Source organism: Zootermopsis nevadensis, unplaced genomic scaffold, assembly GCF_977971745.1.
Source record: "Zootermopsis nevadensis isolate Lab colony 2312 unplaced genomic scaffold, Znev_1.0 Znev_ptg000010l, whole genome shotgun sequence".
NCBI classification, from domain to species: domain Eukaryota; kingdom Metazoa; phylum Arthropoda; class Insecta; order Blattodea; family Termopsidae; genus Zootermopsis; species Zootermopsis nevadensis.
The window spans coordinates 5,430,915-5,445,251 of NW_028259142.1; the positions used below are offsets into that span (position 1 = coordinate 5,430,915).

Genomic DNA, 14,337 nt, shown 5'->3' on the forward strand with positions numbered 1-14,337 from the left:
TCTGGACGCAGAGGCTAGAGGAAAAATCCTCTGCCCCCGTCGGGGATCGAACCCCGGTTGCCCAGTCCGTAGCCAGTCACTATACTGACTTAGCTACGCCGGCTCATTCTGTTAAACCAAGTGCCAAAGAAAATTTACAAGACAGCCATGTTACTTTATATTCTACAAAAAATTGCCTTAACAAAAGTTGAACATATCAGAATGTCCTGATACTACAAACCATTTGAGGGCTCAATTAAAGTGGTGCTAGTGTTGCTCATTCCCCTCACAAACTGCACATCCAACAAGGTGACCTCCAACGGCATAATATTCACACCAAACTTTATAAAAATCTGTCCAATGGTTCTTGAATTGAAACATGAAATGAATGTATAGTGACTATAAATATGTTGTGATACAATGTAATAAACTTACATGATTGAGGATAATAATGTTATCAGCTGTATGAAGGTACTGCAGTTGATGTGTGACTAGTATTCGCGTCTTTCCCTGCAGGAAGTCACAGATGCAGTCATCAAACAAGTGGCGACCTACATGGGCATCCACTGCAGATAGTGGGTCATCCAGTAGATAGATATCTGCAGCTTTGTAAACAGCCCTTCGAAGAGGTAACAGTTGATGTTAATGACAAGTTCTTTAAAATGTAAATAGAATAATTACATGGAAGTGCCCAAGGTCAATCACCAGAGTTCAATTGGGTCCAGTCAAGTAAGTCACATTGAACTGAGATATGCTGCTGAGTTACTAAGGGCTGGATACAGACTTGTAAAATTCCATTATCTTCTGGTAAAATAAACAACACACAGCATGCCATGTTTCCCTGTGCGACTGGAATCAGCATTCTTTGTGTGCCTACCTCAAAGGCCCAAAGACATGAAACTCACAGAAGCTTGAGTTTCTGGAGATCTAAGATGATGGGCACTATCTCAGAAGATTTGGGCTTTGAAATTCTTCTCGTGGAGGATTTCACTGCATGCCGGACAATTTTAATCACAAATCTCACATTGTTTTTAATCTCATTGATAATGGTGATACATGTTTATTTACTAGTCACCTGATGTGGGTTTAAATTGAACCTTTATCTCCAATAATCAATCCCTGGCAGATGCTACTGGACTTTCCACATATAATAAGGAAGAATAACTTCAAAAATAGATGTCCTCAAATATTTCTTTTGGCAAAGGTAATAGGACCAAATCTGGAGGAATTTTCCAAATTAGTATGTCAGAAATCTGTTTTGGAACTACAATCCTATTAAATTAAGATGATTTCATAATCCATGGACCTCATTAAAAAGACAAGCCAATATAAGTGAAGTAAGAATCTGAATGAGAAATGAATTACAGTAACAATTTACAGTTCTTCTTGAGTTACACTGCAATAACAGAGACCTGCAGCCACCAAAGTGCAACTGTAAAGGCATGCAGATTGCAATTTAAACAAGTCTTCAAGGGGCAAAGCTGTTACACACCTTGCAAGACTAATTCTCGCCTTCTGTCCACCACTGAGAGTGATACCCCTCTCTCCCACAATTGTCCTGTCACCATGGGGCAGCTGTCTGAAGTCCTGTTCAAGGGCACAGGCCCTCACCACTTGCCTGTACCGGTTCCTATCCATGGGCTGCCCAAATAGTATGTTCTGTTGTACAGAGGCTATGAATAGCCACGGTTCCTGTGATGCATACGATATTGATCCTCCCACCACTATGGAGCCACTGGTAAGGGGCAGTTCCTTCAGGATGGCATGGATTAGCGATGTCTGCACAGCAATAAACAAACATTCCAGCATTAGTCCCGTACAGTAAAGTCAGAGCAGTGTTTATTGTATCTTATCTCCCGCATCTGTAACGAACCTTCCCTGATCCAACAGGTCCAATGATAGCCATTAGTCCTCCAGTTCTCACTTCCACACTCACATCAGTTAGGGTGTTCTCAGGCAAATCATCAGTCCACTTGGCGGTCACACCTGTAATCTTGATTCCACCAGAAAATTCCAGGGGATTTTCTGTGTCTGTATGATCACCTCTAGTCCGTGTATCAATATAGTCAGCCCCGTCTGGCTTGCTTTTCTCTGAATTTGGCTTCACTTCCGAACAGCCATTACTAAGTCTACAATCATCGTCATCAACAGAATCATGTACTGGAGACATCCCACTACCTGTATTCAGACCAGCCGCATGTGCTATCTCATCATATAGCAGGAAGTTCTGTAAAATAATAATCCAGAAAAATAAACAGAATCAAATATTAAAAGCTCTATTCAGTAATCACAAACTGTACCAATGTGCATGTTTCTTTGTATATAAAAAATAACAATCACAGAAGCTATGCTGTATGATGGACAAAATTTCAGGACTTTCATTGTTCCAAGAATGGCTACTTCTCGCAATAACAAAAGAAGTGATTTTCTTGAATTCAAGACAAGTCTTGTGTGGATGTCTTGGAGAATGTAGTGTCAACACGTGCGTAAGTTGATTCCACTTCCTACAAGTAAATGACCCAGTTTCATGTCACTTAAATGCACAACTTTCAAATACAGTTAACAGGGTAAAAGAAAATCCAGATACTGCCAACAAAATTTATAAACACATTCATTATATGATTTTAAAATTTCTTTCTTCTAATGTCAATCTCAAAAAGTAACAAATGTTGCTCATTGCTGTAACACACGATGGTTGGACACAAACACAAAAACTGCTGAAACTAAGTTTTCAAAAGAACATGTAGTCATTCATTGAAAAAAAATGCACACTTCTTATCATGGTGGAAATCTTCCAGCAGATTCTGTGTATGTCAATGAAATGACTAACTGCAACTGTTTGGAAGAAAATGTAATAACTGCTGGATAAACTTCTCTGTACCTTCACTCACTCATTCACTCAATGGGGCAGGATTTTTTTTTGAAAAGTCTATTGTATACTCAACTTGTCAAAGAATAGCTCACTTCCTTTATAGAACCCAAAGGTTCATCACCATGTTGACAAAAGCTTGCCACCAGACCCTATCCTGAGCCAGCTCCCTATGATCCATCTTAATTTTATCCTCCCAACTACGCCTAGGTCTTTCCAGCTGTCTCCTCCCTTCAGGCCTTCCAACCAATAACTTGTAAACACCCCCCCCCCCATGTGTGTTGCATGTCCCACCCAACTCATCCTCCTCAATTTAATCACCCTAACAATATCAGGTGAGGAGCCTCTCTGTACACTGTTAGTGAAATACTCTGGAACTGTATACAGGTGAGTCAGAAGTATGTTTACAAACTTTGTGTGGGTGTTCCAGAATCAAAAATAAGAAAAAATGTTCCTATGAACATGGTGTCGCAAATGTTTCATTTTCGAAATAATAGCCAAAAATAAGTTTCAATCAGTGAAAATGAAACATTTGCGACCCCATGTTCATAGGAACATTTTTTCTTATTTTTAATCCTGGAACATGTACATGAATTTTGTAAACATACTTCTGACTCACCTGTATACAGTATTAACAATAATCACATAAAAATACATACCTTAATCCTCTGAACAGAAACATATGCTTCAGAAATATGTGTTATTGCAAATGAAATATAACTTGTCATGGACTCTGTCAAAATGTTAAAGTACGCAGTCACCACAAACATCTGAAACAACAACAAAGTAGAGTCACCTTGCAAATGAATAAATATGCTGATACGATTTACCTTTCATATTAAAATCAGTAGGATGGATGGATTTATGTATGCATGCATACAGATCAAGGCTTCTCAACCCGCAGCTAGCATGCAGCATACTGATAACTTTTATGTAGCCCACATACACATTTTGTAATACTATGTGATAAAAAATAATTACTAATATCAAAAAGTATGCTTTATTAATGTCATCAGATTTGCCAGTACCTTTCACTGTGAGCAACTATACAGGTTAATGAAGAACATCTAATCAAGAAACTAGGCTGCGCCTTAGTGACAAACACTTGGAGGAATGCATACAAACTGCAACAACAGAAATTAAACCTGATATTGCAAGATTACTGAAGCAAAAACAGTGTATATTAACTCACTAATGACTGATTTTGTTAGAGAAAATTATTGAGTGATATTTGAACCTGTATGTAATAGCAACTCAGCAGCTTTTAATAAACAGCCAAGAAGTTTCAATAAATTTTCCTCACTAATAACCCTGCAGACAGATCAGAAGTGCATCTATAAATATGATATGCAAGTTTTCTTATTTCCTCACACACCAAATATTGTGAATGTGATAAACAGAATATATCATTAGGATATTAATAGATAAGTATGTTTGAGGTGCCCTCAAGTCTAAAATGTGTTTCTTTAAAAATGGTTTATGTCTTTACAGCTCTCAGAGCAATCCACTTGCACCTGAATGGTTCAAACCATATTCATTATATGTGGTTATACTCAAGAACTCTGACCAAAACAGCAAATATTCTTCATGCTGAATTCAACACTTCACATGAAATATGATTTAACAAATTTACCTTCTCAGGAGTGACACTCTCGTAGAGAAAAACATAGGTCACCAAGCTCATAAAAATAGCAATTCTTCTTCCTACTAACCATCCAAAACATAGAAGAATGCCTTGCATATAGGATGAAGCCCTCACAGCTTGGATTTCTCGTCTGAAATTATTTTAAAATCATTTATGATTCCATTATTTTCCACTCATGCATAAAGAAATTAATGATATGAAAGGCAAGACATTTTATATCCAACACAGAAAATAAGACTAACAAAATTGGCATGCAAGTATGGTTGGCCTATAATGAACAAGAAAAGTTTCATATTCAATGGACCTTCAAAATGCAGTGAAGAATGAAAATGATAAGGCAACAAATTCAATTTCTTGACAGAACTTACAAAATTGTCATTTACTCTCCCCCCACAGGCTTTCATCAAAAACTTCCTCAATTCCTTCTTCAGTGTGAGGCAAACTATGGAATCAGTATTAGAATAAAAGTAAGCATTTTAATTAAACAGAATGCAAATACACTGAGAGATACTTACTTGCGAGCTACAGAAACAAGATGTGAAAATGGTTTCTCCCAAGCATACATCTTAATCACCTGGATGCCAACAACAATCTCATTCATAAATCTGATGCGCTGATCAGTTCTTTTAGCTGTGCGCAGACGTAGCGTAGATATCATCTTACCAATGAAAGCTAAAAGGTAAGAAATATACGTTCACAAACCTGAATATATGAAACTAGATGAAATAACTGTTTTTAAAGAATGGATGGATTTAAACGTAAATTAGCTAACAACAAAAGCAGCAGTTCAAATAATAAACTGTATTTACTGCATTTCTAACACTCTTAGTGCCACTCTCATGTAGAGATTGCCAGAGCCAAAGAAGACAGCAAAGTCAGCAACAGTATATCCTTCTGGCTGATAGATGGCATGAAGTGCCACATGTAGCCTTCAAGGTGACTGCTTATACTTTCAAATGGTAAGAATTATCTTTATGCTGGCAGAAGACAAGAGAAGTGTTCACAAAAATTAACCACTGTTAGTGGCTGTCCTAGAAATACTTCTGTTATGAGAATAACAATGACACTAATGCACTTTCTGTGTTTTCTTACAGTAATTTGTATTAGCTTTGTTTGTAAGCAATTTATCTGAAGCATAGTATTTAAACTGTAACAATAAAAAATATTACTGATAATAATTTCAAAAATAAAGTCTTTACAAACACCATTTTCTTTGAATTTTTCAGTGCATCTGCATTTTACACAAAATGGCTTTGTAATCTTTAGGGGAGGCAAGTTTTAGGCAATACCTCAGCACTAAAACAATGAATAATTTTAAATGAAGGACAGCAAACACAAGTGTTCCTCTTCCATCTGTATCCCTGCTTTAACTACTCATGTTTTGTATGTTTTTTTTATCACTTGATCTCTCTACATCATCCATGTCCTACTGGAATAACCTTATACTCTTCAAATAAATACCTGTTACCCCAAAAAATAATATACAGATATAGGCAACCAGTTCAACACTATTACATTACTTGTACCAACAGCCATGCAATTACAGTACAAATGACTCAATATACATGGGAATTCTGCTCCTGTAAATTGCCATGTATACTGAAAATGGGAAACATTAATACTTCTGGATTTTCTAAGTGAAACATAACAAAAAGCCTTAATTTTACTTCCCAGAGTCAAAGTTGTGGGGCAAATCAGTGAAACTAAACACAACTCAGTGGGCTTGAGCAGCAGCTTCTATCATGGATGCAGATAGGATATTGATGGTCATGATACTGAAACTAAGGAGAAACTGGATCTGAATGGTACACACAAGCTTCTATGCTGGAAACTAAATCATGTGCTCATAATTTCCACTAGAATGGAGAAATAAATAATGAAACCATAATATAAATAGATTTAATAAACCCTTTGAAAATGTAACAAAAGTTTTTGTATTTGTGAATGACAGTAACAATCAAAACCATACATAACAGAAAAGATGGAATCGTCTGGCACAGGACAGACACCAGTGGCAAGCAGACTCTTGTTAATGCAGTAATAATAATACTGCAGGCTCCATGCAAGGCAGGACATTTCTTGACTGGCTGAATGACTACTAGCTTCTCAGGGACTGTGCTCCATAAAGTGAGATAATTAGTTAATTTATGGGTGTAAAGCCAACCAAGCAGAACCATGTTATAAATGAAACATAGAAACAACAGCAGCAGAGGCACCATTATACAGAAGGCAGAAAATAATATGTGGTTGCACCAACATTAAAGTTTAGACAGGCCAGAGTAACATCAATAGTCAAAATATCTAGTCTACTTCACAACAGCTGGTACATTTAACAGAAAGAAAGAAAACATGGTGGTTACATACAGGGCTGTGGAGTTGGAAGCAATTTTAGGTAGAGTTCAAGTTCGTAAAAATGTACCTACTCCGACTCCAACCTTGATATAAAATCTTAAGAAAATACTATTTTAACACTTTCGCTACCGTGTGAGCCGCCGGCGGCCTCACACTTAGGGAGATTCAATGACGCATTGAGCCACATGGTGTGGGAATAATGCTTTGTAACTTTTGCTCTGGTACCTTAAGAATACAAACTGTCTACAAATCAATTGATTTGTGCAATAACCATTAGACTTATACTTAAATATAGGTTATAAGTCTAAAAAGTAGCCTTTTGATTCACGTGGTGGTAATGAGATCTCTTATGGTACCATTTACCATTTTAGTAGGTTTACCATTATTAATACATATTGAGCTTTTATGAAGGAGTCAGAGGATTTAGTACCGACTCCAGAGCCCTGGTCACTTATCACTTATAAAGTGAAGAAATCAGAATAGAATTATTACAAATTATAAAGTGTGAGTAGAGGAAATCTACAGATATCACAAACCTTCAAGAACAATATGAAATATTGGTTTCAAGTACCTTGCAGTGGAATTAGAAGCACAACACTTGCCACTCCAGAAAACATAGCAATTCCAATCTGCTGCCACACCAAGTACATAATAATCACCATTTGTATTGGCCCAATCCAAACATATGCCACAAACAAAAACATTGCATCAAATCGGCTTGCATCGTTTGACAGAAGGTTCACCGCTTGACCAACAGTTGTTTCACCCAAAGCAGTCTTACTCAACTTTAATGCCTGAAATTATAATGCCAACACTGAGAACAATAAATACAGATTAAGCAATGTGATGCAGCATGGACAGAGACCAAACACAAGTAGAAACTGAGGTTCTCACAATTTGTGAAAATGTCAATGGTGGTCTTTTGAGTTATGAAGCCATATGGACTTGTAGATGGGTACCAATATTTTGGAGGAACATACTGCTTCCATCTTCAGGACTCAACTGTTAGGAGAAGGAGAAAATCCCTAAAATGGGTATTCCTTAATAGTTGTCCTTTGTAGGCTGTTCTAAAAACTAAACCTGTCTTGGTCCTTGTACTAAATCCCATGAAAACCATCCACTTCCTAAGACCCTTCATTTCAGCCCTGAAGAAGGAGACAGTATCTTTCTCTGAAACCTTGATATTCACCTACAAGTCGACACAGTATCACAACCAAGAAGACCATCCACCATGTTACACCACAGTAAACCCAAATAATCTGGACATGAATTATGAAAGGAAATACAACATAACCCTAGATTAGATTAATATGGGTGGCATAAATGATCATGATTCTTACACTGCAACCAGAATTCATAAACATAGCACACAAAAATTTCAGAAATTATACTGGAAGGGAAGTCTACCAAGACAGTTCAGAGCCTTTAGCCAAAGGGCTATATTTAAGAACAAATCAGCAGCACAGTTACACCAAACCACTATCACTGGACAAAGACTGCTAAATATCAAAACTGAATGGGTCAAGAATTCAACTTATTTTATTATTATAAATGCTCCAGAAAAGTATATTAGACATACGCTTGTATATACTCTGAATACTAGTGTATTTCCTAAAGGCTGACAGAACATTTCCTGCTACTATATCTACAATATAGCCACCTGCTGCTTATATTACAAAGTAACGACAAAGCTGGAGGTCATGGCTCACCTATAAACTAGTAACCCTCACAGTATTTCTTACCTTTCTGTAAATCAAAGAACAAAGTCCAATTCTAATCTTCATTCCAACATGAAAAATACCCAAATTATGAGGATGACAGACAAATGCGGTAAGAAATGTGCAGCCAACAATGCAGGCGGCATATCCAAAAGCCGCAGTACGAGTAACAGCGTCTGTTGGAGCAAAGTAACGAATCAGTCCTCCAAGAAACAGCGGCTGCGTCAACCTGCGCGTCAAAAGCAAGAAACTCTGTTATTAATAGAATTCTATCAAACTATACATTAGTTTGTGACAAACTACATTTATGTTGGAATGGTAATGGTAGACATGAATATTATCATATGAATATATTTTATATGGTTTCTTGACAAATATCACTGTTAAGCATATCAGAAAAATTAATCTGTTGTGCTCCAATATCAGGCATGATTAAACAATTAAGATGTCACTTCCACATAGTTACATAAAAAAAGTTGTGTGTGTGTGTGTGTGTGTATGTTGGGGAAAGTAAGCAACTACAATTGTAGAAGGTGTTACCGCAAAACAGAAACAGCCTCATATGTTGTTTGTGATTGTGAGGCATTGGCTGAACTTTTATTTTGCTACTTGAGTAGTTTATTCCCGAAACCAGGCGACTATCATGTGATTCCACTAAATAGGGTACTGTCGTTCATTGCTAGCACAGGGCTCCTAGAAGATTATAAGAAGAGCACGAATAAAAAAGCACCTAATGGTCGCACTGCAAGAGTCACCTCGCACCAACCTCATTTACATACACATGTTACCATAAAACCCTGAATGTTGGTGAAACCTGGAATTACCAGACACGCCTAGGTTTTACCAAACTGTGTTGGTAAAAGGTCAAAAAAAGAACTATTCGCGTCTTATTTTGGGGTCTTACCGATGGGTGTTGGTAAATGTTAGGATGTACCATAAGAAGGTTAGGTTAGCAAATCCTGTGGTGTGTTATAAGTCTTGAAACAGCTGTGAAAAAATGTACTCTGATAATTGAAATGTCTCATATTTTTTTATTTCACAATTTTTCTATTTCTTGCAGTGTTTTTATCTATTATTCTGACTTCTGTTAAACTTGTTTTAAAGAAACTTAGATAAGGAATGTATGTTTCTAAAGTTGTAATTTATGGAACCGCAAATATAAAAAAACATTGATTACAAGACCGAGTTACTAAATTTATACCATTCTCTTTACTTTTACCGTCTTCTCGTGGAATATGGGGTTTTACCAACAGTGAATGGTAAAGCCCTGAAATAAGACGTGAATCTTTCTCTTTTTGGCCTTTTACCAATACTCTTTGGTAAAACCTAGGTTTGTCTGGTATATTCTAGGTTTCACCAACATTCGGGCTTTTACGGCAACAGATACACGCTACACGCAGTGTGTGAGGTCATGTGAGTGTCAGTATGAGTGTGTATATGTAAGAGTGGGTGAGTGGGCATGTGAGCATGTCAGTGTTGTGTCAGAGTAGTATGCGAGTGTGTCTGTTAGTGACTATAAGAGTGAGTGTGGCTGAGTATGTTTGTGGACTTATCCATAATATAAGAATGTTTATCTTTAAACTTTTACTAATTCATGCATGTCTACTCACACAAGACAGAACTCTACAGAAGCCAGAACAAGCTGAAGGAACATAATATACCGACCATGGCATCTGATCAGAACTCGGAGCAAACTGGGGTCTAAACCTCTGGCACTGGCTTCTTTCAACTCAGAATTCCATAACCTAAAAAACAATAACATCATGTACAAGGTATATCAAGTAGGTACACACAAGCATATCTGACAGTTTCACAAGGTCCTTGGTAAAATCCAGAGACCACACACAGAACTATGAAATACAATACAATTATAGCATGATATTTCTAAAATCAATTAATTTTTCCATTTATTCACCAGAAATGTTTCTATGAACTTTCTATAGCAAGTCATCTTGTATGAGTAGAAATGTAGTTTACTACAACGAAAAAGCAATGTATCATACTTTTAACCTAAAGTCATAGGCAATACATTCCATGGTGCTAACAAATTCATAAGGGATGCAACACAAATTGTATCACACTCTTCCTGTTTTATAAAACTGCCTATACTGAGCAAATCGCTTATCTATTTCCTTTCTGTTCTTCACAGTTTCATTAACAACGGATGCTGCAATTACAAGTCACTTAGCCAATGTATGTGTTCCAGTTGTAGAAGATAAAATACAAGGCTTCTTTTGTCCAATAACTAACACTATGAAGATTTTCGTCTTCTGGGTTGTTGCGCTGTGTAGTCTGGTCGATGTTAACCAACGTTTCAGAGGTCATACTGCCTCCGTCATCGCCCTGATGACGGAGGCAGTATGACCTCTGAAACGTTGGTTAACATCGACCAGACTACACAGCGCAACAACCCAGAAGACGAAAATCTTCATACTCACCGCTGTGAGAACCTCAAGTCTTACAACTAACACTATGGTAACAGAACTGCATGGTTCAACACCACTAACACCAAAGCCAGCCCACTGCACACAATCCTCAGGCAAACAGAGAATGTTTTATTGTAAAATTTTAAAGAGTTTTCTCATTTCACTATATACTGTATATTCAGAATGTTGAAGCTGTATGTTCACACCAAAGTGGTACATATATTGCTAACTAGTCAATGGACACACATCTCAACTTGAATGCATGTTACATGTGGTAGCAGAACACAGCAATGAAAATGGACATAAAATTGACTTGGAGGTCACAGTACTAACCAAGACCTCTGGCTGAAATATGATTGCACTCCAATAATTTCAACAGAGACAAGGGATTTATGTTGAACCAGGCATGGTATCCTCTCATCAACATCCACCAGAAGACACAGATGGTTAAGCAACACTCAGACAGGATGAGGTCAGAGAGGTCCGTAGCCATGTTATGCGACACGGAGGCAGAACAAGAACAAAAGAAGGAACATCCAAGTAATGGGTTTGTTTAAGCTACACAGAGTGGGGCACGACTGGAGGGGCGAAAGCCTTGCAAATGACGGAACATCTCGACCAGCGACAGATAAATGACTGTTTCACTTTTTCTTATCCATTTCTTTTTTCTCCTCAAAACAACATTGGTTGAGTCACTTTGACACAAAGTTCCAGGTACAGCAGCTCTGAGCAAATGTTTAAAGATGGGTTTCATGTGACTCTGCCCCCTTACCCTCATTAGCCATTGACAACACATGAAGAGACACTGATTATACACATATATAACAAACTATGGTTACCCATCACATCATTCTCTGAAATGATGGACTTCTGTTACAAATTTAAGTGGCTGGTCCCCCGAGAGGATTTCATCATATTTCTGTATATTATTTATTTCCTCTAGCATTTTACTTCAAATACGAAGAGTAATAAAATTACTGGAACATTTGTGTAAATCAAGTGCAAATAAGCCATCCAAGGAATATGGAAATACTCTCACCTCTCGATCTCATCACCCAAATAACTAGACCGATGTTCATCAAGTTCTTCATATAAGTCTTCAATTTCCAGGTCTTTCTTGTATCCCTTTCTAAAGATGTCCACTACCCATCTGAAAGTAAATAAAATGATACAAAGTTTATAGAACACGAATCACAAGAATACATTGTTTTGTTGTTATTATTCTTCTTCATATGACATTCCCACTTCATGTAGGCTATCTAACCAAGCCTCTCCTTTTCTTCAAAAAACTGCAAGATCTTAACAAATTAAAGTGGCATAAACAACTTGCAACAGTAATGATTAATACTTTCATTAATACGCAGAGATAGGACCGACAGAATTGCACAATGTTTGTAACACACCCAAATGTGATGAGTGACAGCGGATTGGCACTGATCCTGGGATTAGGGCTCAGTTTCTTCTTAACTCCAGCATTCATTGTGAATTTCACCTGTTTTCAGTAGCGCTACCTCTTCGTCCGCGAACATGTGGAACAATGACACACTTCCACCAAATACATGCAAACTAACCTCCACCTGTGATGCAATAAGGCGAAACTTCACTGTGTGTCCTTGGCAGTAAATGTAAATGAGGGGTGGCCATGTATTCTAATTGTGTGCCACCAATTAAAATGTTATATATGACATTAACTGACGATTCGCAGACAAAGTTCCTTACAATAATATAACCACTCTTTTATTTCACAATAACCCTCACATTGAAAATATCTGATTTTGTTCGACCAATATGTTTAAATCTGTTTTAAACGATATTCCTCTGGAAATACATTTGTACTACTCGTCATAGATTATCAATTACTGCTGTGTTACAAAACTACATCACACTCCACAGCAAGGATGCTGCCCAAACACTGGTGAAAACTGTAGTAGTCATCTACAGTTCCCCGAGAATGCTTGCAACTGTCCAAAGGATTGACCGCTTGATCTGGTTTTCACTAAATACATCATTGTTTAATTCAAATAATATTGTGAGGAATATTTTACACATTTCAAATACCAAGTCTTTTTTGTTGACTTTGTTTCCGACATCCAAACAAGAACCTTAGAAACTCTAGGCGCCGTAAGAACTACAATAAAATTATGTAAGGCACTTTAATTCCATTGCCAGGGAAAATAAATCAACAGATCAACATACATAAATGACTAAGCCAAGTGCAAATAAGGTAATTTGCGCAACATGGTTGGAAACTCGAGGCGTCGTGATAACTCTACGATAAAACTAATTACATTACCATGGATAACAAATCAACAGAGTAACATTCATAATTATCTTAGCTACAAAATATAGCTATTTCGATAACGCGTTACCTTCCTTACATACACATAATTCCATAACGAAAAACATCAAGCGAATCTAACCATCGCTTTAATACAATGCCTCGTCCCACTAGAATTTTGCATGTACAGGTATTCAAAAAGTTGTAATGTTAATATGTCAAATTGCACTTTTCAAGTATACATCTCTTCCTAAACCCGCAAAAGAAGCAACGAATCGAAACTAGCCGTGACTCAACTTTTCTGGCAGTCAATTTAAACAAGGAAATTGGCGTTGCTGGTTTTCGTTAAAAATTATGCAGCGTTCACGCCGACCTACACCAACACATTCTGCACCCAATTTGAACCTAGGACATCCCGAATAAGAAGCAGGAGTAATAACCATTAGACCACGGCAACGCGTTGTTTGCCAACTACTTCTGGCTTTCACTCACCTTCTGATTGGCCATCAGTTTTGAAATAATAACACTGTGCAAATTAAATAATAACACAGTAGCACCGTCCACACAACTATTTTGGTGTTTATTTAAATGATGATTATCCTGCATGTTTTAATCCCAACAGGACCATCTTCAATTGGTTGCGTATAGGTTACTATTGACTTTTGAAGATTACGTGCATATGATAATAAAACACTAGTAGTTAAAATAGTTATACCATTGGATATAAGTTATCAAGGTTAAAAATACATTTTAATTTCAGTCTTAAGTTAATTTTTCCCTTAATAACTTCTATCCAATGGCATTAACCATTTAACCAATATTGCTGTTTTTTTCATATTCACATCAACTTCAACAATCTACAATATCCCACATACAGACACCTGAAGATGATCATATTACGATCAAATCATAATTTAGTCAGTACAGACATCACGATGAAATGAAAATCAAAGTTTGATCACTTTTAATGGTGAATCAAAATGGGTGAATTCAAAGTTATTATCTTTACCCCTTATTTATTATCAATCAGGCAGATGCGCATGATGCTGGGACAATACCATTAGCCAACT

At 37.0% G+C, this 14,337-nt stretch overlaps 1 protein-coding gene across 4 annotated transcripts in view; it reads right to left on the reverse strand.

Annotated features, from left to right (window-relative positions):
• LOC110837597 (putative multidrug resistance-associated protein lethal(2)03659) overlaps positions 1-13,055 on the reverse strand; it is a 29,575-nt gene extending 16,520 nt beyond the window's left edge. Inside the window, exons 1-11 of one of the 4 annotated variants that reach the window (XM_022080016.2) lie at positions 12,393-13,055; positions 12,029-12,139; positions 10,174-10,308; positions 8,588-8,792; positions 7,417-7,639; positions 5,009-5,165; positions 4,482-4,623; positions 3,508-3,618; positions 1,853-2,206; positions 1,472-1,758; positions 415-598 (exon numbers count right to left, since the gene is read on the reverse strand). In XM_022080016.2, coding sequence (XP_021935708.2) covers positions 415-598; positions 1,472-1,758; positions 1,853-2,206; positions 3,508-3,618; positions 4,482-4,623; positions 5,009-5,165; positions 7,417-7,639; positions 8,588-8,792; positions 10,174-10,308; positions 12,029-12,139; positions 12,393-12,469 — 1,986 coding nt within the window. In that variant the 5' untranslated portion in view covers positions 12,470-13,055. Of the gene's footprint in view, positions 1-414; positions 599-1,471; positions 1,759-1,852; positions 2,207-3,507; positions 3,619-4,481; positions 4,624-5,008; positions 5,166-7,416; positions 7,640-8,587; positions 8,793-10,173; positions 10,309-12,028; positions 12,140-12,392 lie in introns of those variants that run through there. The other 3 variants (XM_022079926.2, XM_022080099.2, XM_087346316.1) reach the window with 3 other exon arrangements.
• Positions 13,056-14,337: the final 1,282 nt, after the last annotated feature.